The sequence below is a fragment of the Lepidothrix coronata genome, unplaced genomic scaffold, assembly GCF_001604755.1.
Source record: "Lepidothrix coronata isolate B3197 unplaced genomic scaffold, Lepidothrix_coronata-1.0 Scaffold78, whole genome shotgun sequence".
Lineage (NCBI taxonomy): Eukaryota > Metazoa > Chordata > Aves > Passeriformes > Pipridae > Lepidothrix > Lepidothrix coronata.
The window spans coordinates 913,658-939,278 of NW_016690258.1; the positions used below are offsets into that span (position 1 = coordinate 913,658).

General features: G+C 40.0%; 1 protein-coding gene across 3 annotated transcripts in view; it reads right to left on the reverse strand.

The window, feature by feature from the left end:
* The window catches only part of DOCK3 (dedicator of cytokinesis 3), a 123,485-nt gene that overhangs the window by 72,772 nt on the left and 25,092 nt on the right, over positions 1–25,621 (reverse strand). For all 3 annotated transcript variants that reach the window (XM_017819956.1, XM_017819957.1, XM_017819955.1), the window contains exons 4-8: positions 22,315–22,396; positions 17,055–17,115; positions 14,413–14,560; positions 8,978–9,066; positions 6,175–6,300 (exon numbers count right to left, since the gene is read on the reverse strand). In XM_017819956.1, the coding sequence (XP_017675445.1) occupies positions 6,175–6,300; positions 8,978–9,066; positions 14,413–14,560; positions 17,055–17,115; positions 22,315–22,396 (506 nt within the window). The remainder of the gene's footprint in view (positions 1–6,174; positions 6,301–8,977; positions 9,067–14,412; positions 14,561–17,054; positions 17,116–22,314; positions 22,397–25,621) is intronic.

Here is a 25,621-nt window from a genome sequence, read left to right on the forward strand (position 1 = left end):
ATCAACTCCCTTCACCTTTACTGGTGTTTTGTTTTGTTTGTCTGTTTTAACCTATTTGCAAAGCTTAATGTCAAATGTACAGTTGTTTAAATTATAATCATAGATTATAGCTTGGGGTGGTTGGCTCATATTGAAATGAAATCCTTTCTCATATCACCTGAAGCTCCTTTAATGATAATGGGGAAAAAAAGGAGAGGTGGAAAAGGCTACCCGAGCCAAATATTGATTTTGTATTTGCAACATAAAAGGAATGTACTGGAAAATTTCCAAATAGTTATTTATCATTTTCAAGACTGGATAACATGAAGTAGTCCAATGGCCACTAATTGTCTACTACCCAGTGGAATAAATAGCAGTTTATCCTGACAAGGTGTGTGGGTTTTCCACTGGACAACTAACCAGCTACCTGAACTGCAAAGTAGTAACGATTTACAGAAACTGTCTGCATTTAACACTTTTTATTCAGGGATCCTAAAAGATTTTGGACACTGAGGACAGGAATGGTCCCTGCTTTATACAGGGGAATACCATGTCAAGAAAGACTGCATAATTCACATCAGTTCCTGTAGGAGAAAGAGACACAAACTTCTGACATCTCAATTCTAACATCTTTTTTTTCTAAGCTGTCAATGTTTTATGACTTTGTGAACCTGTAAAGGACATGTAATATACCCCTGTAAGCTGGGGAAAAGTGGCAGCTCCCAGCAGTCAGAATGTCCAGGTAGTTTCAAGTAACTTAATAAAATAACTGTTTTTATCCAGATTTTTGAATATCCTTGGATTTTTTAAACTAAAAGTTTAGCCTTTTACAATTTAAGCAGCCAAGGATTAAAAAACCCCCAATCTATCTACAAAAAAAATCAGTATTTATGTCTCTATCCATTAAATTGCTGAGATGGTCCTATTTAGGGCCCCACACTGTGACAGACTGTCTGCTTGACTCTCTGACATCCCTGGGTTTAGCATTTCCTTGAAAATAGTTTCATTTAACAGAAGAATGAATGGGCAAGAAGAGTAGCCAGAGTATCTTCCCCAATGGCTTCTGAAGAAAACCCAAGCCCTTGCATTTATGTCCTGTATGTGTAAACAAACACCCCCCCAGCCAGAGTCAATCAGCATCACCCCAGTGACTGCAGCAACGTTACAGCAGTTTGAACCACCGGGGGAAGTAAAATCTCTGAAGAAAGCTGTAAGATGTAGAACACTTCTACTCATGTACAGTGTGATCATGTGTTCTGGCTGCATCTGTTCTAGCTCTTTACAGGGTAACTGCTCTGCTTTCTGGGTGGAATATCATCTTGAACTGGACAATCCCTCAATGGACAGCTCTTCCCTGCAGTAGTTCTGGAAGCTGCTGCTTTGGAAGGTGACAGCAATCAGATTCTGAACTCAAACAGCAAACTACACCCTTACTTGGAGTTGCAACTTCCTCCAAATGCAAACACACAACTACTTCTGAAGTGCAGTGGTTTCAACACAGAGCAGGTTAACAGGACAATGCTCAGGAGCAGCTTTGGGGTCATCACGTCACCATACAAACCACAGGGACTGAAGGACAAACCCACCGAGGGCACTGAGTGGGAAAGGTCTCCAACACCTCTGGCCTTCTTTCTGGCTGACCCTCAGGGACTTGTTCCCAGTCATGTCCTCACACTGGGATTTTCCCTGGCTGTAACAGTGTCATCAGCTCTGTCACCAGTGTAAAGCCCTGCTGTGTTACCCACTGCATTCCTGCCTGCCTGGCACAGTCACACAGCCTGGGAATCACATTCAATCCACTTCAGCACCTTATTTCTCTGCCCCTTCACCAGCCAGGCCCTAAAGTTTTTCAAGGCCTATACTCCTGAAATAGTTACAGTGAGCAACTATTAACATAACTGTGAGCAATATTACAGCAGGAAAGGGAAACAAAGGCTTTATCTACTGCCTGTATGGCAAATTAAATTAGCTTTTTCCCCCTCTAAACAGAACGTTATGCAAGTTTAACTCCGTGTGCTCCTCTAGCTTTCAATGAGCAGAACACAATTGTTACAAAGAAAAGGGACAAGCAATACTTACTAGGTTATTTACTATCCATTATTTGACTGCTATGTATAGAAAACAATTTATACAATGCTCTTTTTAAATTCAGTGATTTCCCTGAACAGCTGCCTTTCAGTAGCAGGAAGTTGTTTTTTAATGCTTTTCATTTTTATCTCCTCCAACTTTCCATTTCCACAAGTTTATTTATGACAGTAAGACTTTTTATACTCCCTGTAAACACTTTTTTTACCTAATTATGTCTTTTGGTCTCATTACTTTGTTGCCATGAACATTCTAAGACTGGTTGATGGATTTTGCCACGTCCTTTTCTTAACAGATTTTTGTCATGACTTTGTGCTCACTGACAGAACAGATGCTGAGATGTTTCTCACCTTTGCTACCAACTCACCTGCCACAGCAACTAAATTTGCCTGAAACCCTGTGGTATGAAGAGAGACAGTCTCCAATTGTCTGTTATCAGAGTTTCCCTGTGATGTTATGATTTGCTGTCTTTACCAATCCCCAACATTCCATGGAAGATATGAAAATGGAAAAAAAAGCAAGCAATAAGCAGACATTACACAGAAAAGCAGAAACTTACACCCAACAATCTTCATCTCTGCATCAGAAAGAAAGGGGAGAGAATAAAGGGAAAGGAACGGGAGAGAAGCCAGGAAATTAAGACAAGGAGAGAGAAAAAAGAGAAAGAAACATCACTCATGAGTAGAAGATGAAGCATGCACTTTTCATCAGAGCATCAAAGTAAAAGACAGAATACTTATCAGCACATGGGGAAGGGGAGGGATGTCCTTGGGGGACTGACAAACGCCAAGCCTATGCAACAGATTCTGATCAGCAAGTTCTGTACACAAACACAGCTGCAATCCCAAAGCAGCACATGCCTCATTGCTCTTAGCTCTGGGGAAAGGTAAAATTGTCAGGATCAGACTCATGGCCTTAAACCCAGCAGCAACTTAGAAAAGGAAAAAAAAAACCATCACAAACGAACAAAACCCCACCATACTTCTTCATGAGGCTGGTTTGACTGAATCCCTTCTGATTTGGACAAAAAAGACAATGGAAGCCTTTATGATGCTCTTCTCAGATCACAACACAGTAGGAAACAAAGAACATTTTATCTTTACAAACCAAGACAGGCACGGTTATTTTGTACAGTATTAAGCTTGTTCTGCACAGCCATGAAAGATATAAGCCCATAAAGACCAGTTTCACTTTGTTTCTTAATGATGACCAGCTACCACTGATATTGCTCATATCTGAGGGACAGAAAAGAGGGCTTGATACAGTGAACTAATACTACAGTTTAGAAAGCAAAACAGGACAGGAAAACTGTGTGGTAAGACACACCTACAGAACTTTAATGGTTAAGATGTACACATGTGGAAGGATTTCCTACTAAAAAAGAAAATGAAAATGTTCAAACCTATGAGAAAGAAGATTAAGTTGAAATGCTAGTTATTTATTTTTTAAAAATAGATTCCTTGGCTCAGCAGAATGATCACTGCATATTTTAACAGTACTAGGTGACATAGTCTTTATTAATTTACTCATTAAAAAACATTTTTAAACCACACTGCCTTGAAAAACCTGCATCCACTTGCAAAATACAAAAGTCATGAACTTTCTGTGCCCTTTTCTGGAAGAAAAAACCCTGTGTTTAGTGACAAAGAAACAGTTCTGAGGCAAAGCAAGGAAAAGGTAGTTTGACAAAGACAATTAAAGCAGCAGACATGGTTGAGAATAGGTCATGTGCATGGCAGGCTTCGGTTTTTGTTTGGTTTGGGGGTTTTTATTTCTTTTTTTTTGGCTGTGTGTGTCCCCAGTTAATTATTTTTCAACTTAAGACAATGCTCAGAAAGCTAAGGAAGAATGTTTGATCCTGTAACAACACAAGTACAAAGTAAATTGATACACATCCCTTGTTCATGTATCTTGGCTAATCCACCTGAAAGGTGACTTAACCCAAACGTTCTATCCTGGATGTCAGGACAACTCAAACCCCAGTTTATCAATTGTTTTATAAGCAAAGAACAGGTAAATATGTGCTGTCACTTGAATATCTCAAACATACTTTCAATTAAAAAAAAATTGATAAGTAATTAGAATGAACACTGTTTGCTGCATCAATGGAGTTCCATTACATTTCAGTCTCCTAATTTTCATGAGACTTCCTTATCCTAGAAAATACCCAACACAGTGAGAGCCTTTGTTCAGAGCCCCCTTCATGATCACCTCTCTCTTCACATCTCATTTCCACTCTGGCCACCTCCTCATTTACAATCACAGTGAAAGTCCATTCACACTTCCCTTGGCTGCCTTTCTTTTCTTACCTGGTGTTTACAGACATGCACAAACTGTTTTTCTCCACAAATGGGAGCCTTTTCCTTTCCAAATACAAATGCCTAAAGCTCTGCATCCAAACTCTATATATGAAAATCTCTTGTAGCCCCCTTTGAACCAAGGAGAAGTTCTGTGTGTCCAATGTCTCTAGAGAGGCAGGAAGCATTTAACAGCAGAATGGTGGTCCTTTCACACATTTGTTACTATCAATCAGCATTTTAAGCATATGTATATATAGCTGTATATTCCAAAGAGATTATCACCCTAAAATCCCAGTGTTTTCTCCAACAAGAATTGTGGTTCTCACAAAGAAAATCTGGAAATTTGAATTAAATGCAATGAATAGAGAATTTTAAAAGCTTAGGGCAGGAGCACTTTTTGCATGAAAACTGCTGCCTTGCTTGCTCCAGCTCTCTGCCAAAGCCCTTCCCAAACCAGCAGAACACAGGGAAACACTGAGGACACAAAGCTGTTCCTTAAGCACTTGAGGGACTCCTCCATACACAGAAATAGAGGATAAAGCAATTCTTGCAAGAGAATCAATTCACTCACACAGGTATGTAAATGTTATTTTTGATGTTGGCTTTTCTAGCTGTGATCCAGCTATTCCAGCTGACATATCCAGCTGGGATCTCAATTACAGCAGATCACCTTGCAGCAGCTGTTTCTGCAGATGAACCTGTAATAATTCATCTTTTCTCTATTTGACTGCTTTGGGTTATGAGTGGAACTGCTATAAGGTCACTAAAACCTAGAATTTATAATTGGCCTTATAGCCCACATCCTCTGCTGTTCCATTACTATTTTCAAGCTCATTAGTAAATAAAATAGATGTTCTAAATCCTTTGACTTTAGTTTCTAGAAATTCTTCCCACCTACTCCCTATTTTATTGTGGTTTCTGAAGAGCCTCCACAATGAAGCTACAACAACCACTTCTGATCCTGATGTGTCGCTGCAGCCTCTCGAGTAACAAGATCGGATTTTTTTCCCTGTTATGCTTTCATAAGATTTCCCATGTCTGCAAAGTCATCCTTGGTCTTGCTTGTCATGCATAGCAATGAGGGAACAGTCCAAATGCTACACGTGCAGGGTCATTCCCAAGCCCATTCCTTCCCACACTGCAGAAGTGAGGACAGTGTAACACCAGCTGTTGTCTGGCTGCATGACTGGCTACATTCAGGTTCTTCCCTAACTGAACTCTTGGCTGTGCTGGGGTTACCTCAGCTTCTGCCAAAACAAGAAGCATCTCCAGCTGTTGCTCCAGAACTAAGGATCAAAGAAGCACAGCAATGCTCCAGCCAAGACACCTGTTGCACGGACCACGTGCTCTGCAAGGCCAGCTGGAAAATCCAACCAGATCCCTGTGTATAGTCAACCATTACAAAAGGATCACACCGACTCCAAAAAATCAAGGTTGCAAATGCAAACTCTTTTTCCAGGCTTTGGATTATTGGGAAGAAGAAACCTCATGCATTTAAAAAGAAAGATCTCTATGCTTGAGGAATAATCTCCACACATGAGAGATATCCAAGTGTCAGGGGTGGTGGGGGGAGTATCCTTCCAGATCACCTGCTATACATGTTCATAGAACACCTTCTGTGACTATAATGTCCATTGATTAAAACGATTTAGCATACCTTCCCAAACCTGGAATTGGCATTTACTGATAAATAAGGCAACTCTTCTGTTATTAATCTTGTTCAAGTAAATCCCCCATCCCAGTGCAATTGTGTGGGAGAGTATGAGGAAAAAAACCATCAAAATTTTCAGATTAGAGCTGCTGTGTTTACCTGGCATTATAACATCAGGAAAACCCAGCTTCCTGGTAACAGAAACGCCTCTGTTGAAGATCATGGGGTTTTCCCTTCGAATCTGCTCCATGTCACCACGAAGAAGCTGAAGAGAAATTATAAGTCCTGGAAAAAACACAAATATGTTCATTGTTTCTGACCTAGGAATCAGATGTATGTGTATACAAGGCATGCAGGTAAGCTAATGTTTTGCTCCACAGTTAATTTAAGACAAGTATATAAACAGAGTTCTTTTCTCCCTTGGAATAATTTAAAGCTGAAATGGAAGAAACAAAACTGTTACAAGGGATCAGTTACAAGCACAGCATTATATTAACATACAACGTTAAAATATCAGAATACTTGATTTCACAGACAGGTCACAAGCTACAGCAAGTACTTCCATTACTTCTATTCCTCATACACAGCAGGTTACAATACATGTGTGAACAATGCCACCTCTATCTGAATAACCACACAGTGATGTAGAACATCTCTAAAGTACCTTTAATCCTACTTAATACCATGAAAAAAATTAAATCTCACAGCGTATCAGTTCCACTTGTTTCTTTGACTGCTTCATAAAGGGGTGTTGATTTTAATGACATTCCCATCAGTACCTCAACGTGTTTCAGGAATACCGACTGGCCAAACTGACTTCAGCAACCAGCTCTGTTGTTCAGGGTATCAACTGAAAAACAGCTTGACTAGGAATAATTACACAGGTAATCTCAGTCCTGCTGTTTCCTCCAGTTGCTTTTAATTTGTCCCATACTACACCCCTAAAGCAAGGATAATGTATTGGTAAAATTAACAAATCCAGAATTACGATACCAAGCAATACCAGGATTGAGCTCAGCCCTGCAAGCTCAGTCTCACCTGCTGAGCACACGCTACCAGCCTCAATCTCCATGGGAATTACCTTCACAGTATCCATGGGAATTACCTTCACACAGTCATTTCCCACATCCTTTATCTCCTTCCATGTCAGTCAGTCAATAGTTCTTTGTATCCTCCCTGTTCACTCTCCAGAACAACACACACCAAACCAAACTCTGGTCTTGCATGAGCCATCTAAAGTTCTGCTATTTCCTAAGCTTAATATATGGGCTTTGTGAACAATATTTAGTCACCATTTTGTCAGACAAGTTAGCAGAGGAATGAAACCAGGAGGATCATGTACCTCCCACCCAATTCCTGCTTTCTTCCCTTGAAGTTATTTTCAATCCTGCTGTTTGGCTTCAGCCAAATTTGGCAAATAAGTGGATATCTAGATTACAGGAAGACTGTATAAATTTTATGAATACTGGGAGTTGGGATGAAAAAAAAAGAGCATAAAGCCCTAAAATGAAGGAAAAGGGAGGCCAACCAGCCAGCTGGACAGTCAGCATGGATGTACTCAAAAGCTGCCAAAACATGCACTTGCAACTGTCCAGCTAAGAAGGCAGAAGAGCACTGCAAAGCTCTGCAGGGAAAACACAGGCTTGAAAACCATGGAAAAAATCCAGCCCTTTTGGATCCATGTGCAAGTGGATGTGTGTGTGTTGTCTATGTGCTACAGAAGGTTCCACAGCACACAAGAGACACATGTTCACGACAAATCAGTCTTGACTATTTTTCCCACTTACAGAAACACTTTTTCATTTTAGATCCTCTTCTGCTATTAAAAACAAACTAATGAAAATAAATTTAAAAAAATTGCAGTGCAAAAGCACTAGAGCAAATTTAGAAGTTCAGACCTCCCAGTACTTAACAAAAAGCACCAGAATTAACCTGTCATCTATTAGTCAGTCACTATATGTAATAGAATATATAATTTTTCCAGCATGGTATTACATATATAACTTATGTGATACTTTCCCACATAATCCACCCCAAAAAATTTGTGCCCAGCTCCCTGCTCTCCCCAAAGGTTCTGTGCTCCCCATTCCTCTTTTCTACCCAGCATATCCTTCCACTTTGTTTCTATTCCTTGCAGCAGATCTGAAGGACCAACTTTACACAAGACCTGGGAAGGTGGTGAGAGGAAGAACCAGTGAGCTTTAATCCAGGGAAACATCACACTCGTGGTTTGAGAATTTTCTCACTCTAAGAGTGGGTTCTGAGAGGCCCAAATCATATTCTTGATGCTTAAATCAGCCTGCAACCCTGCCCTTCCCACAGCACAATTCCTCTGCCAAGCTTCAACCTCCTATTCCAGAGATGAACTACATCTTAATGAAATGCCTGAAATCATTATTTTAAAAAGCCCAAGGCAAAGGTAAAAAAGTTATAAGCAACTCAGGAAAATATTTTAATGATAACTAGTGGATAACCTGAACTGTAACAGGAGGAGCAGCAGGGAAGGAGACCGGCTTGACACATGGTAAAATCCCAAACCTGAAAAATGTTTTATTTGCTTATTGTTGTACTTAATATCTTCTATGGGAGTGTGAACTGCATATTCCACTACAGCATCTCAATATGCAAACAAGTGAAATTAAGACAAATTCAGTATTTGGTCATCAGAATGCCCATGAATGAGGCACTTGGTAATGAATGTAAAACTCGCTTTAATGAAGCACAACTGCATCCTATCAGCTGGTTCATTTGGAATGGCATAGCAATGATATCTCTGAATTAGCAACTCCAGACATCATTAAATGAGGTAAAAAGATAAGATTTACTTTCCATATTTATCTGTCATTAGCTGGGAAAGTAAAATCTCACATCTCAGTGAATTTCTCTGCTATAAATAATCAGCAGTTTCCTAAAGGGAATCTTCAGCTCTTGTCAAGACAAACAAGCACAAGTAAATATTTACCATAGTTGGAGCTGGGTGCTGTGTATTTGGTGCTGGACTTACGGATGATATTTTCATGGATCTGGCACCACTCATTCTCGTTGTTACACCTAAAATAAAAGAACACTAATTCAGGTTAAATGCTTTCTGCTGAACCATCTTAGAACAGGAGAGTCAGCTTTGGTGTAGAGATAATATGAAAGGTTTGGATGAATGAGAGAAATCCCACGTAACTCTTGTTTTTAAAAGTGGAAGGAAACAAAATATTCCCTAATAGTTATGTCATTTTTATGGAGACTCTGGAGCCAGCAGTGACTTTTCTGTCACCAAAGCCGTTGTTTCGCTCTTCAGATTATGACAAGACCAAGAAAGCTCTGGTTGTCCTGTTTGAATCCTGTGTACGTAGAAAATAAATTTTAAGCCGAAATTAACTACTGCCATATATTACCTTTTTGTTTTTAATTTATTAAAAAAGTTAAAATCAAGAAATAAAAGTGAAATTTGAAAGACTAAATGAACCCCGGATTTTTTTAAGTATCTCAGGAATTTACAACGAGTCTTTTGCTTACCTACATATTTTACAGAATGCCTTGAAACATGATGCAATCTCCCCAAAACCCAGAGCCCAAAATGCAAGAATTGCAGTGTCACTGAGAAAGGAATCAAGGAAACAAGCCCCACGTTCTGAGTCCGTAGCTTACTGTCCCATTGTATGAGAGAGGGACATTAGACTGGGGGAGAAAGGCAAAGAACTGAAGTGTCCCTCTTTATTAAGCTTTTACATGAAAGATGAGCCATATAATCTCTTCTCTTGTGAAAAAAATGGAAACTTTACCACAAACAGTGCTACGGGCCAAAAAAGAAAGGAAAACCAGTATGTTGATCAAGCCTAACTGCATTTTAAATTCAATTGTGCTCTATTTAAATTACAGCTGCAAGATTTAATGATTCCCCATGAAGTCAGCAATTTTTAACTCAGCAGCAATAGTGAATCTTATTTCCCCTGAAAAGCAATTGAATTAAACAATTTAATTAAACTTCTGTCCTATTGACTCTTAAAGGTTAAAAACAAAAGGGAAGCTAATGCTCTAAGCTTTCAGCTCCTATGAGTCTTGAGAAATAAGTCACTTTGCAAAACTTCTCCCAAGGATATGACCATTTTTTCCCTTTTTTGCTTCCCCCCCCAAGAGTGCAACACATCAGCACAACCAGGGTAAGATACAAACCAGTTACACTGAGGACATCAGGGATTTTTTTGTTTGCTGCATTATGTAACTGAAGAATAGCATGGCAAAAGGAATTAGGGCTATCTAGAACACACAGCAGCTGGTCATTTCTCACAGCCTCTGCATTACAAAACCACGTACTGCCAAGAATAATGAGAGAACCCACAAAGCCTGTTATGGCACTTACTGACATCCCCCCAAATGCTATTGTAACAGCAAAAGGAACAACGTGGAGTAAATGAAATACAAAGTGCAGACAGCAAAAGAGGAAAATATGGAGAGAAACCATTAGGAGTTACTTTCTTCCACTGTGCTACCCAAAAGTATTCATTTAATTAAAATGCTGATCAGGCTGTACTCCTGGGTTATCTGGTGCAGTTAGATTGGGATCATCCCACCTGAAACCTTAGCTCCACCTATCCCACCATCCCTCCCTTCCCCTGCACTGGGTTTAGGTATCAGACACCTCAGGTGACTGTCAAGAACTCCAGAAAACACAAAAACCTTCCCACACTGGCCACAGGACATGATACTTTGGCAGGGGAGAGGAGCAGCCAGGCTCAGGTCCCCTGCCCTGAAGTGGCTGGATTTGGGAGGTTAGAAGGTACAGCCCTGTCTGTTCCTGCTCCTCTCTTTATGGATCTCTTGTTCATAAGTTTGTCTAATCCCCTTTGGACCTGCTCACACTGCCTTGGGTTGTATCTCTTCCCACTATCACTTTTCTCTTCTTCAAGCTGAAGCTCTCCACATTCTCCATTTCTGATAAAGAAATGTCCCTGTGTCATTAAACATTTCACTTGCTCGACTCCCCCCCTTCTATAACTACTATATCCCTTTTGGGAGGAGACATCAGCTATCCACAGTCACTCAAGACAGGTCAGCACCGAAGTGACCTTCTAGAACTTCACAGGATGGCAAATTGACTATATCTGCACTCCTCAAAACAATCTCTCAAAACCAAAACACAACAGAGCTGAGGCATTAATGGCCAGTACAAACCCCCTGTCAGTAATTCTGGTGTTCTGTGCTAATTCAGCTTACTCTTCAAGAAAAAATAATAATTATCTTCACATGGCCAAGGCATTAAAAGTCACTTATCCTACTGCAAATAATATTCTCCTAGAAGTAGAGAGATAACCTATAGGACAAATTCTATACCCTCCTCCCTCCTCCCAGGTAAGATTACAAAAAATGCCTACCCTCTGATAATTTTTTAGTTGCTGTACCAGCCTCTGGAGTGCAAGTTAAAATAGATTTCAGCCTCCTGTGACTTATGTCTGCCAATTAACCTGAACCAAAGTTATCCCAAAATCAACAAACCGTAAAGATTGCTAAAGCCAGTGCTGTACCAGGTACCAAGGTAAGCTGCACTTTGCATTTCCTGAACACAAAAAGGAGGATATTCTCCCAAGTTTGACATGTAGGCCTGAAAACATTTGCTTGGACTGTGTTTTATTGTGTTCAGATTCTACTTGTCCAAATACCAAACAGATAACAGAACGTATTCCTCCTTTAAATAAGAATTTTCCCCTGAGCCAGCCATCACCTTTTGAGGTCGGCTGGTTCCACAGCAGATTTACCACTTGGAATGTTTGCCATGCCCCAGCTGGGGACAGCAATGGGATGTACAAATAGCAACTATGGAATATCAAAAGGGAAAGGCATTCAGGCATTAAGGGGAAAGAATTTTAAGCGCTGGAGAAGGAGGAGAAAAAGGATAGAAGGAAAATAGGACAAAAAAATAGAACTGAAAAAGATAACATGAAAGAGAAATACATCAAGTGTTTAGAGGAATGGTAAGATTAACACAAAGAGTAATGTTCAATGAGCAAAAACTTTCATTAGAGATAAAAATTAATATAAAAATAAATACAAAAATATGAAACCAAGTGATTTTAAAAAACGGACTGAGAATTTAATTTCCATCTCTCTTTTTAAATATTTTACATGTATATTAAAAAGAATTATAAAAGTAAACCTTTATGCTTTTACATAATGAGCTTATAACTACAGCTGTGGTGCTATATCCTCTTAGAGAGATTTTAACATGACTGTGGGATTAACAAAGAGGAAAATCTCAATTGTGAGAAAGAAGTATTTTTCAGCCATAAATCTTTAACAACAATAAGGCAAGCAGAGAAAGACTTGGTGAAGTAAATTGATTTTTTTTTCCCCCCTCCCATAAGCATTCTCTCTTGTGGATCCAGCAAAAGTCTCACTGAAAGACCATGTACTTGTTTCAGCCTTTGTTAGGTTTTCAGTCTCTCAAATTTTTTCCAGCTTCTCCCTGTGAAAAGGCTTTTCTGGCTGGCTGCTGGCTGCCTCATTTGTGGCAGCTGTAAGCTTTAGCCAGATAGTGTACAAAAGGAATGCTTTTTACTGCTCCTTGAAAAACACAAATACACCTCCCTCCTTATTTCATCTTTATGATGGTTTTGAGTTGGCCCGGGGCATGTTAGCAGTAATCAAAATGAGAGCAGCAGGTAAGAAAATCAGTTCAGTGCTGTTTAAGCATTCATATTCAATTTTAAACTTACTAAGGACAAAACTCATTTCAATTTTAGCCTACAAAGCAAGAAAAGGGGGGTTAGCTAAAGGAATGTGCAAAGAGAAGATGCAAGAGATAAACCTGTGAACACTCTGCCATGAAAGACCAACAGCTATCAAAGCTGCAGAGGGGATAAGCTGGTGCCCTTCAGATAAATCCACGTTCCCTTCTGAATATTTCTGCTGGAGGTTTACAGAGAACACTCCAAGCAGCAGTAACGTAAAAGAATGAATGCACAAGACTTAAAACAACCCAAGAGAGTGATAACAGTGATAAAAAATTACAAGCATCTGATGACAGAGCTGAATTCTGTTATGGGCTCTCCTTCCCCTCTGTGAAGGCAGCAAGGGCTGCGTGGGGGACGTGAAAACAAGGGTTGGGGGGAGCAGATGGGATGGTACAAACCTGCTCAGGCATTTGGGCACACACTGCTGGCACTCTGGGTGCGTGAAGGGAATCCATGTCAACAAAACACTTCAGATTAAGAGGAAGAAAAGGGAAGCTCTGTATGCTGTAACTTTTATTTTATCGTTGTACCAGGACTTTGGATCGCTCTAAGTGGCTGTGTGACTTTACTTGTCCAGTATTTTAAAAAGTTTTTTCTCTTCCATTTTTCAGTGAATCAGAAGCTAAAGATGCATTAAAAGGGCACCAAAACAGATATCTGATAACCAGAATGTTCCACTTCTGTAAACATTCAAGCTGTTGCAGTTGCAATTATTAACACCACATCTACAAGGACAATATTAACATGAACTACATAACCCAAACCCACTGGTCTGAGATAAGCTGAAACCGAATGGCGATAAAAGGTCAAAATTATCCAGATTCGACCAACAGAGAGAAGAAAGATGACCATTTTCTTCCCTGTAATTTGACATTTCTGCTGCAGTTTTCATAACTGCTGGCAAAGGAGGAATGGAGGAGCTGACTCTGAGAGACTTTTGTTTGGACTTCAGAGATTTCTAATGTACGAAGAGAAATCCAAGAACCTTTCAGTGAACAGTAAAAGACATTTTTTTCATTTATAGTTTCCCTTGAAGGTCAGTTTTTCTGCTGCTGAATGCACTTCTCAAAGAATAACAAAGTTCTGTAACCCGCCAAATTATCTTATTACTGTGGCCACAGACCACAAAGCAGTGTCAGCTGTATCTCAGCCCATCTGCAAAGCAGATCTTGCCAGTAGTTATTCTCACTGACAAAGGATTTAAATATTCCCTGCAGTCTCCAGACAGTTTGTCTGTGGCCTCTTTATTACAACTGTGAGACCACATTTCAGAATAAGAATTTGTTAGTTCAAAGTTCAAAATCACAAATAACTGTAAGACAGATTCCTGCTCAGGAAGTGTTGATTTGAGTTTTTCGGTCACACACTGTTGACTTCAGTTGTTCTCTACCTCCTTTTGTGGGTCACTGTGACTGGTAAGGAACAGGAGATGGAGCACAAGTAACTATTCCCTTCACAGGATGAAATACAGCATATTTCTTTGGGTTTGAGCTTAGCAGATTTTAAATAAATCACATTAATAAAAGAGCAGCTTTGCATGTCACAGACTTGGGCAATACTCAATAATTTCCGAAGCATTTCACATACCTGAAATATCTGTGGATAATATTCATTAGTTTCTATGAGCTGCTGGAATAATAAAGAAGCAAAGAACTTCCTTCTAGGAGTTACTCACGTGTAAACTTTGAGAACAAAATCCTTCTCTTCCTTTATTTCAGAGATTGACTGAAGCACGTCCATGATGCTCAGCACTGCACAGCCGTAGGGGCGGCGATAGTGTAAATGAGGGGGCCCTTTTTTGGAATCATTGAGCAACATACGACCTACGGTGAACAGAAATGTAAAACATTAGGGATTGACATGTGGCCATCCTGTCTGTTGTGTTCCATGACCCCTCTGAGCAGGCAAGTTTCAGCTCCAGCCTTCAGTCTGATATTTGTGCACTGGGTCTGGTGGAGGTGGAGTTGGTTTTCCCCTCGGCAGCCTCAAAATGCTTGGCTGCGTGTTGGTACCCAAAGAGGTGTTTTGGTAGCACACCAGTGATGCTGAGCAGTGCTGGCCTGTGCTGGTACCCAAAAAGGTGTTGATAACACACCAGAGATGCTGGGCAGTGCTGGTACAGCATCAAGGTGGCCTCTGCAGCATCCCCCTGACACCAGGAGGCTGGGGGTGGGCAGATCTTGGGAGGGGACACAGTCAGGACAGCTGTGACCCAAACTGACCAAAGGGATGCTCCAAACCACATGGGATCTGCTCAACAACAAAAGCAAAGAGAATGGAGGAGGAGAGAGGGACATTTGTGACTCTGAGGTTTTTCTTCTGGAGCGACCTCTACATGCAAGGAAGCTCTGCTTCCTAGGAAGTGGCTGGACATGGACTGCTGATGAGAAGTAGAGAATGAATCTTTTGTTTTCCTTGGCTTCTGCACACGGCCTTTCCTTTTGCTTTATTAAACTGCTCTGACCTTCACACCCATGAGTTTTCCTCCGTCTTATCCCCCTCCCCAACCCTGTCCTGCTGTAGGGGAGTGATATTGCAGCTTGGAGGGCATCTGGAGTCCAGCCAGGGTCAACCCACCACAACTTCTCACTCTTAAACTGCCTCAAACCCAGAGGTCCATTTGAACCTCCCTGACCCCCTGGGCTGCTTTAATTAAGGGGCATCACCTCATTTAGCTAAACAGAACAGTCAAGGGCAAAGTGAGCAGCATCATGTCTGGCCATCTCTGATTTGCAGCTCCACGACACGTATTTGCATCCAGATGGGCTGACTACAAATCATCTCTGCACTGAGCCAAGAATACGCCTTGTACTCACCCATCTGATCCACACAGAGATTCACTGTGGTCCCTCCATTATAGTTCAGGATTTACACAAATCCTCACTTTATACATTGTGTATAATATATATCACATATTACATATTGGTCATAGATCATGTTTGTCTGGCAGCGCAGGGAGGAGAATTCTGAGGTACAAAGCTGCTCAGTGACTCACTTCCTATTATTAAGGCAGTTTTAAAATAAGAGTAAAAAATGCCAAGGCCAGAAAAATCACTGTGATAATCTAAGTGAACTTGTAACATTACACACAACAATTTGTCCAGCACTTCCCACATCAAGGTTAATACAGCATATCTTCCTACAAGCTTCATTAATCACCTCAAGTGATAACAGAGTCATTTGTGGCTTCAGAAGGCACATTGCCATTCACAGGACAACACACAAAGCTGTGGTTTCACTAAGCTGTTTAGACCTGCTGTACTTCAGAAAAGGTGTCTGTGGCTGCTAATGGGTGTCAGCAGTGACTGGGCTGGCAACAGGGTTAAACACCCCTCCACTGCAAACACTCCCTGGCCATTCCTCAGTTAGCTGAAAACCTGAAAAACATGATGACAATGCACTACTCACTTGTTTACAATAATATAACTGAAGAAACTGTCTGCTATTCCCACTTTACGTTGTTAACATTTTATGTCTAATATTTAAAACTATTTAATATTTAACATAGGTAAAATATGTACTTGCTAATTTCTCAGGGTTAGTACAGACATTAATAAATTAGATCCATTTAAACCTGTTACTAACTAATTATATCCTTTTTAATTTCAACTTTTTTCTCTCCTACACCTTCCACCTCTAAGAGATTCCAGCAATTCAATTCACATACCAGAAATCAAACAGTCACTTTAAACACACTGCTGGGCTAAGAACTTTGAGCACTGCAGTATACTCTGTAAGACACATTCTAAATTCAACTTTTGTCACAAATACCTCCCATTCTTGCTACTGCAAGTGTCAAAAAGAATAAATGAAGCCTAGCCTGGCCTGGCTGACTAGTCAGAGAAACCCATTCTCCCTAAACTTGAGTTTAGGCATCTCCCTAAACTTAAGTGTGGGTTCTTGGAAGCACCACAGACTCCTGCAGTAGAAAGCAGACCTTTATATATATTTGTTTAACAGTCTCTGGTTTACCAGATGTGGATGGGCAGGTATGCTGCTGTCCTGTGCTGTAAACTAACTATAAACATCAGTAAAAAGACCTCATTTGAAATTTTGAAACGTTAAACAAAAAGCCTCTCCCCAAATGTGGTGTTCAATCAAGTATTTTGTTTCAGACTAAGAAAAAACCATCACTGTTAAACAGTCACCAGTACCTTTCTAACACTTAGCTCCATATGGTCTGAATGTTAATCAGTCTATGACTGAGTTTTTGAAGTGGTTAAATCATTAAAAAGTCAGCTAATTAAAACACACATTAAAAAATACTCTAAAGGCATGGTTAATTCTATCTATTCCAAGCACTAAATCATACTGTACCTATTCGGATTACATGGGCAACTATGTACAAGTCTCTCTTCATGTCCTTGCTGCTGAGGTCCTGAAAGATTGGAAAAAATACAGACATTAAGAGGAACGTGTTGCACTTCCAACGTAAGTGCCTGTAACTATATTACACAGATGAAAACTCTCAAATTCCGTGTTACAGAAAAAGAGGTCAAAGCTTCTAAAAGTGAGCTTGAAGAAAAGCCCAAAAACCAGGAAAAGGGGAACCTACGAAAGAGCAAAAGGAAAGCTGGAGTGAATGAGGACAAGTAAGTATAATTGACCCTGAGAGACATTTAATAATAAAGAAATAGATTAACAAAACACACATAACACTTTTCAATAATTCATTACTGCAGCATTTTGCATTCACATGTTAGAAGACAACTGCAATTTTCTTGGCATGTTGCAGTTTTCACTGATAACTTTATAAACAAATATGAACATCAGAGACACTTCTCTGCCTTTTTTTTAAATCACAGGAAAGATCTAAGAAACATTTGTTCCTAAAAACATCAGTATTGTTTAACAAGTTTTCCTTATGCTACTAACCTCCCAGACAAGAAGATTTTAAACAGATACTATGAGATTATTCATCCATGTTTTAGACTGATGAAAAAAGGCTGCCCCTTTCTCCACTCTATTAAGTGCTGTCATCTTACTTTCAGGTACTGCTTATGGAAAAATTAACTGGAACAATCTCAGATAAAATCTTGTGGTTTTGCTTAAATGAACTCCTCAGCTAAGAGGTTTTAAAAACACTGTGAAAAGAAATAAGTGGAATTTTTATATAAAGGTGGGGAGGAAATTTAAACTGTAGACAACTAAGTTCTGCTATTCCTAGACTGAATCAATTTAGAATTAAAATTTGTATTTTGCTGAAAGCTAAAACATGAACTTTAAGTCACACAGCAAATTTCTTTCCCATGTGATCTGAGAAACCAAATCTCAACAACTGAGATTATGATGGCAATGCAACCCCAGATTACAGTGACATGTAGCACAATAAAATCTGGGCACAGTGACTGAGAACCAGGCACAAAGAGAATTTATTCTAAGGAGAGGTGTCAATCCCTTTCCAATCATGTTATATTGCTAAATTACAGCAGGCAAGTAATAAATTCATGGCTGTATCTCCTCCCTGTTTAAAAGCAGCACTGTATTCCCCAGGGCAGCATATGCAGGGAGTTGCAAATACACTGTTTGGGATCCTGCTAAAGAGCAGATCGTGTCTTTCCTGAGCCAAAACATTACGCTATAAACGTCGTCCTTAGCATTTTCTCTGCAAGTTTTCTTCTGCTGCTGCACCAATAAGGGAACACACTTTCTAGGCTTTCTCCATCACCCAACATACCAGTGCAGCAGCATATGGTAGCCTTTATCTTACATGTCTTGGAGACATGAAGTTCCACACTAAGAGGGGGTTTGACATAGTTTTAATCTCAACAGTGCCTGACAAGACATTTCAAAGAGCAAAAAAACTTGGAGGTAGTGCTTAATGCTCTAGAGAGCAATAGATTCCTGAAAATATCTGTGCTTTGACAGGGACAATTTTATTATACTATCTGATTACCAGTTCTAATTAACAGCAATTTAAAGAACTATTTTTTTTTAAAGGGCAGCTGTCAAAACATCAGAAAATGGCAGGGCATGAACATATTGATGGGTTCACACTTCAGTCGCTTTTCAATTTCACAAAAAAATATACTCTGTCACAGTCAAGAGGCAAGAAATGTGGGCCCAGATGGCCTTGTATTTGAGTTTGTGCAGCAGAGGCTTTTTCCAAGGCAAGAAGTTCTTATTATGACATGGACCAAACAGTCAAAAGCCCCAACCCCTGCAAGGAAGTTTTCAGATAATTCCTCTGCAGAGAATGCATGCACATGACTTAGGACCAGAAGAGGACAAACTACATTTATTGTGTGCTTGTGTGCCATATAAATAAAGACAGAAAGGCGTTTTTAGGACTGCATGCACAGGGTGGGTACTTCCCACATCCTTCTGAGCTGCTGCTTAAATGATATTGGTTCACAATTAAAATAGTAACATTATAATTCTAATTGAATGGTTTTTTAGAAAATCAGTCCTAAATTTTCCCTCCAGTATAGGGTATGGAAAAGAGTTACTCTCTAATAATGATTAGTTCTTTACAGTGCTGCTTTCTAGAAATGTCTAGTTTTATGTTAGAAAACCCAAACACCATCACAACCACCTCCAGACCACTGGAATCAAGGATACCTGTCTGCCACTAATTAGTTATTTAATTCAGTTACCAACCTCATAGGATAGGGAAAATAAGGTATTTAACAAAAATAATGAGCTTATACTGTGCAGTTATGTTTCAATTCAGGCCCAGGAACTTTTCTAAAGTGTGCACAGGCTGAGGTTTGCTTGAGTGAGCTTTGATCTTCAGAGCGAGCAGCTTCTCACCTTCGCTATGATATGACAGCAGATGTAAAACCAAAGCCTAAAACCAAAGCCTGAGTAATTCTGATATCTCACACAGAGAGACAGCTGAACTCCTGGCAGTAACAGACAGGGATCCCTTGAACTGTCTAAGATTGGGCTTCTTGCCTCTGGGAAAGATGAGTTTTTGAAAGATACTGCAGTGAGGGAGGGCAAGGAAACAAATAAATAGAGTCAAGATGAACACAAGCTTGGGAACAAACCTGATAATGATAATCACAGAATTATCTTATCTTGGAAGCATTTCCTAATTAAGAAGTTACGGTAAGATAGAACCATTGGGGATAAAATGGTTATTCAAAAAGCAATTATTTGTTTCTCTTTTCCTACAGACTTTGAAAAGTCCTTTAAATACATTGATGAAAAACACTGTATCAAAAGCGTGCCATTTTTTGCACAGATAATTTTTCTAATTATAATTCCTGTTGTGTAGAGTATATGTTCTAGCAGAGTGAGAGAGTCTAAGCACCTACACCAGACAGAGGGATGGAGTCTGAGTACCTCAGAGAACTGATACTGCAGCAGCTTTGGTATTTTTGTACAGTAACACCAAAAGGCTACTTGGGAGTGATCTCTGGTCAGGAGAGGTGCTGCAGAGTGGCACTGTCTGCAATACTCCAGACTGGCCTTTTTTAGACTCCGTCATAATATGCAGCAGGTCTCTCCTGGAACTATGTTATGTCCCTGGCTGCAGTATATCATCATTTTTTAAAGAGTGTAAAGGCTGGTTTGAAGGTCACCAGAGCAAAACTGTTCCAAATTGTTCACCACAGAGTGAAGCAGGACAGTTGTTCCAGAAAGCTGACCCAAAGTCTTGTAGCATTGCTGCAGATGGAGAAGTTTGATGGTGAAAATCTTTTCCAGAATGATGAACCTCAGAGGCCTGAAAGTGTCAAACTCGATACAAAGCATCCTATCCTGCCTTTTGGGAATATTCCTTAGGGATATTCCATAAAGACCAGACACCAGAGCTGGAGCTTGCTCCCTGGGCACTTTCTCTTAGCAGGGAAAGACTCTTGGTGTTGAGTTACCAACCATGGAAACACTAAGAGCCTGTTACCTCTGCTGCTGTTTAACCAGCTGTAGCACTTCCTAAACCCCAACTGCTACTGCTGTCAGAATCCATGTCAGAGCTATTTTTGGACTGACCCACACCTCTTACATCCAGATGGAGGCAGAACTGAGCATCCTTATATCTGGCTGGATATACTCTGTTCCTTAAGAGGAGAAATTTCACTATCTCCTTAAAGGAAAAAAGGAACCGTACTGGGAACCTGTTTCAGTGTTCAGCCCTGCCTGACCTTAGAGGGTTCCACTGCCAGAACCAAAGCTTATACCAAAGCTCTCCACCGTATTTTTTTCTTCACTGAAGGTAAAAATACTTCTGCCACAGAGCTTCCAGCGTGTGCACGAGCTAAAGGTGAGACACGATGGAAGGTGTTTATCACACTTGGGATCTGATATTCCTCACAGTTATTCTGTCATGGGCTGTTAAGTTTCAACGTCTCTAGATTTTCATATCTGAGAAAAAGTGGCAGATAAAAACATGGTCTGACATATGATTCAGAGGGAATTCTGAGGGAATTTTAAACATAACTTAGTATCACTGCAGAAAGGGATTTCTGACAAGGGCATGTGGGGACAGGACACGGGGTAATGGCTTCACACTGACAGAGGGCAGGGCTAGATTAGACATCAGGAAAAAATTCGTCACTCTGAGGGATGAGGCCCTGGCACAAGAGAAGCTTGTCCAGAGAAGCTGTGAATGTCCCATCTCTGAAGGTGCTCAAGGTCAGGCTGGATGGAGCTTTGAGCAACATGGTCTGCTGGAAGGTGCCCCTGCCCATGGCAGAGGATTGGAACTGGATGATCTTTAAGGTCCCTTCCAACCTGAACCATTCTGTGATGCCATGATTCCACTTCAGTATAACCAGTACAAAAAAAGAAGGCAGTTAGGTGAGGGGTGAGTCTGAAGAATCAAAAGGGAAAAAATCTGAGCTGACTATTTCATTCCCAAATGAGGAATCATCTGCTAGGAGCCAGACAGGTGTTACTCCTTCAGTCTTTCTGGCATAGAAAGTCAAAGACTGCTGGTGCACTTGGTGGTATCTGCTGTGCCTCAGGATGGGGTAGTTGTTTATATATAGTTGTTGTTTATATAGTTGTTTATATAGTCTGTTCCCACAGACCTGCTGTGGGAACTCTGGATGTCAAAATGTTCCCTTTATTCCAACCAATTCCTCGTAGCTCAACTTGGCTGTTGTTTCTGCAGCACATCCTGTTCCCTCTGTCCCATCCACACCCTCTGCTCCCAACCTGGGAGGGTCCTGCACCATCCACCTGGGGCTGCTACACGGACACTCCAGTGGGCTGTGACAAAAGTCTGCCTGCAGAATTTTCAGGTTTTCTCTGTGTGCTGTTGGAGTTGTTTGCCTGCCTTTGACTCTGAAGAAAGTGTTTTGTTTTTTGTTCAGGCCATCACAGCATCTTCCTGTGCCCTGATATCTAAGAGCACAGCACATGCAATGAAAATATTAAAAATTTCACACTATGAGCAGGAAAAGATGCACTTCAAAGGAAGTACTTTGGATTATTTACTTAGCCATAAAAATAATTTAGAAGTACATTCATTTTCTATGTTAACATTTAGTCACAACCATAACAAAACTTAGAAACAGCTTCTGTTCTGCTCAATATATTGGAAGGTAAGAATTGTTTTTCCCCCCTCAGGGTGAGTGATCTCCAGCTACACTCCTGGAAGGGCAGAAGGAAGGGAATAGACACGTACTGTGAACAGAGCACACATTCGATCGATCTTCTCCGGGTTCCTGGGGCCTCCATTCTTGTTTAACCTCACCATAAACCTCTCACTGAAAAACAAAGAACATTAAAAAATGTAAGTGTTTCAGGTACACATTTCAACAGAAAAATGCAGGTAGGTATGGGTTTTATTAAAAACAAGCTGCAGTGGTTATTATAATTCCAACGTATATGAAACAGTACTCACTGATCTTCCTCAAGTTACATGGAGTAGCACAGAGGACTTTTAATAGTAAGTACTCTGCTTGTGAAAACACTGTGTTGATGCATATTCATGATGCAATAACATTATTTTAATGTGAATATAAGAAGCACAGAATCTGAGCACATTACAACTCCTCCAGGCAAAGGCTAAGGCAAACTTGCCGAGGGCCTTTGGTAAAACTGAGTTCATTAAAATCCACTCAAAACTAAAAGTAACAAGAATACCAATTAAGCAATCTCCTCTAACACACAGTATTTATAGAGGCAATATCCTAATTCAAATACATTAGGATTCAATTGATACAACTCTTATCAGTCAAATTAATCAGCCCTTCTATGAACAGAACCAGCATGTATAGCCAGACTGCAAGATGAACACTCCTTACTATGGATGGTAAGACATGGACATTCATATTATTTCTAAAGACAGAGAATTTATGTGTAAAAAAGAGTTTGATGAGTAATTTTTTCACAAGTGTGCAAGACCACACCAAGTATTTTCTTCCTAGATTTTCAAGACCAGAATTTTCATCCTAGATTTTCACAGAAATAAAACGACAGCACATCATTAGATCTTCCAGCTACAGTTCCATTATCTCACAGGTCCTTTCAATTCTATCCAGTATGACTGTATCAACTCCATCAACCTTTATCTGACACATTTTCCAGTACTGTTGGCCTGAAAAATATGAAAACACAGTGTAGACACTTTGGTAGTTTGCTCCCAAAAGCCACTCATCCCTACTGTTAATCCACATGGATTAATCACTGCCTGATTTCAGTGTGCAGCCAGTGCTTTTTGTTACTCTTTCTTCTGTATGTTAAAGAGCCCTTTAGAAAAGCTCATTTCTTACAGGGTGGCAGTGACAGCCCCCCAAACAAGTAAGCAACTTAACACTGTTAAGAAATTCAAGAAAAACTGCTGGAATTGTTTTATAGAACTTACCCATGGTGCAATTTTTCAACAGCATTTCATGAACAGTTCTAAAAATGTAGGATTGTAACAGTCTGGTACTGGCACCACCTACACCACAAATACCAACACACACATCTGTGTATTCCACACACACCAAGCCAAGTCCCTGCTCATCCTGACTGGAATGTATCAGACATCACAAATTGGCCTTTTTACTACAGCTCATGCAACCTGTCCATTGTAAAGGCTGACATATTTTCAGAACTGTTGCTTTTGTTGGAATGGCTCTGCAAGCACGACTCACACACCTCATTATAACCTCTGCACGATTATTGTGTGAGTTTATCATGCTCAGCAACCCAGACCAGCCTCTCTGGCTCTTTTGCTCTCCCTGTTATTCACTATAACCCCAACCTTCAGTATCCCCCAACCCCATTCAGTTATAATTTTAACTAATTTGCCACCAATTCTTATAACCCCAGAGACTGCTGAAATGATACAAAGAAATCCAACAGAAACAGATATTTGATGATTCTCTACCTACAACTGCTTTGAGATGTCAGTTAGTAAGTTAAGAATGTTTTAGCAAATGCTTTAATGACGTGGTATAATCAAATCTTTTAGTAAGAATTCTGTGATGTGTTAAGTGGGGAGCAGGGCAATATTACAACTTCAGTACATTACAACAGTTTTACTTCTTCATAGTTACCTCTATCTACCTAATACATAATTCAATAACAATATTACATATTCTATTTTAAATTTCCAGTAAGATGTATTTTTGAACTTTCAACACAGGTTTTTCTTTAATTATTTCAGCACTAATAAGCATTTCATTTTCATACAGAAGCTGAACACCACAAAAGATTTGTCTGCCACAAAAGGCTGTGCAGGCTGTCCCTCAGACAATGGCAGAGAAAGGAGTGCCAAGTCTTTGAGATGAGGTGTCTATATATATATTTCATTCATTACCAAACGTTGTATTGCTTAGTCTGCTTTCAAAACATCCAAAGAGGGATATTCTGGAGACTCGCTTGCCGGGTTGTATTCCATTAATAAGTGGAAATACTTTCAAGTTTGCAATTCATCTTTTCCTTGTTAGAGCCATAGAAAAAAATCTGGTTCCTGTCCCCATAATCCAGTGCTTTTCAAGAAATGAAGCAGGTCATTCCTACCTGCCTGTTGATCAACTTTCCCTTATTCCAGCACTACTTCAGTAACAACCTTCGAATTCCTTCCTTTAATTTCCAGTCCTTCCTTGAGTCCTCTTGAGCTTGTATCACTAAATAATTAAGGGGGCTTTGAGTTATCCACAGCATTTGAGACCAGGGGAACACGGAGAGTCATTTGTCCAAGCCACCTCCAGTTCTCCTGCCTTTCCTGGCAGGTCACTTCTCCCAAACTTGCAGTTTTGTCCCCCATCTCTGGCATTTCTCTCATCTTTGGTACCACTGATCAAGGACAGTTTACAGAAACTACCCCGACTATTCCACTAGGATCTCACTGGTGCTGCTGATGTTTGTATCCCTGCAATGGGACTGCAGTGTTTTAACACTGGTGACCCACATTATGAACTAGTTATAGTGAGTCACCTGCTTCCCCTTTTACAACTGCAAATTCATTTCTGTGTCAAAGCAAATCTGGAAGAATAACCCTGTTTTCAATGACCTGAAGATCCACTGCCTTCATCTGTCACTACAGCTCTATTTTTAGACAAAAATACACACATTTAGGGTCAAGAAACTTAATGGGAATTCAGTAATTTAATTTCTTATTTTGGGAGCTCTGTCCTTTGAAAGAGTTCAATCTTCAGTGTGCCTTTTCCTCAAGCTTATCTTCTGCACAAGGACAAGAGCATGCATAGAATCTAGATTAAATTAAAGTCCAGTTTAGTGAGACCAAATATCAAATGGGAATAAACTCCACATGGAAATTAATTTAAAAACCCCAGTAGTTATAAATGCCAAATGAGTGGTGGAATTTAAGTATGGGGAGGTTCCAAGATGAAATCTGACTGCCTGATCCTGCTACTATCAAAAAAACCCCAAAATCAAAACCAACCAACCAAAAAAACAAATCCAAAAAGCCAACAACCCAATAAATATTAATTTTCAGCCATTCTGGAAATACACTGAAATCATTTATCTTGCATAAA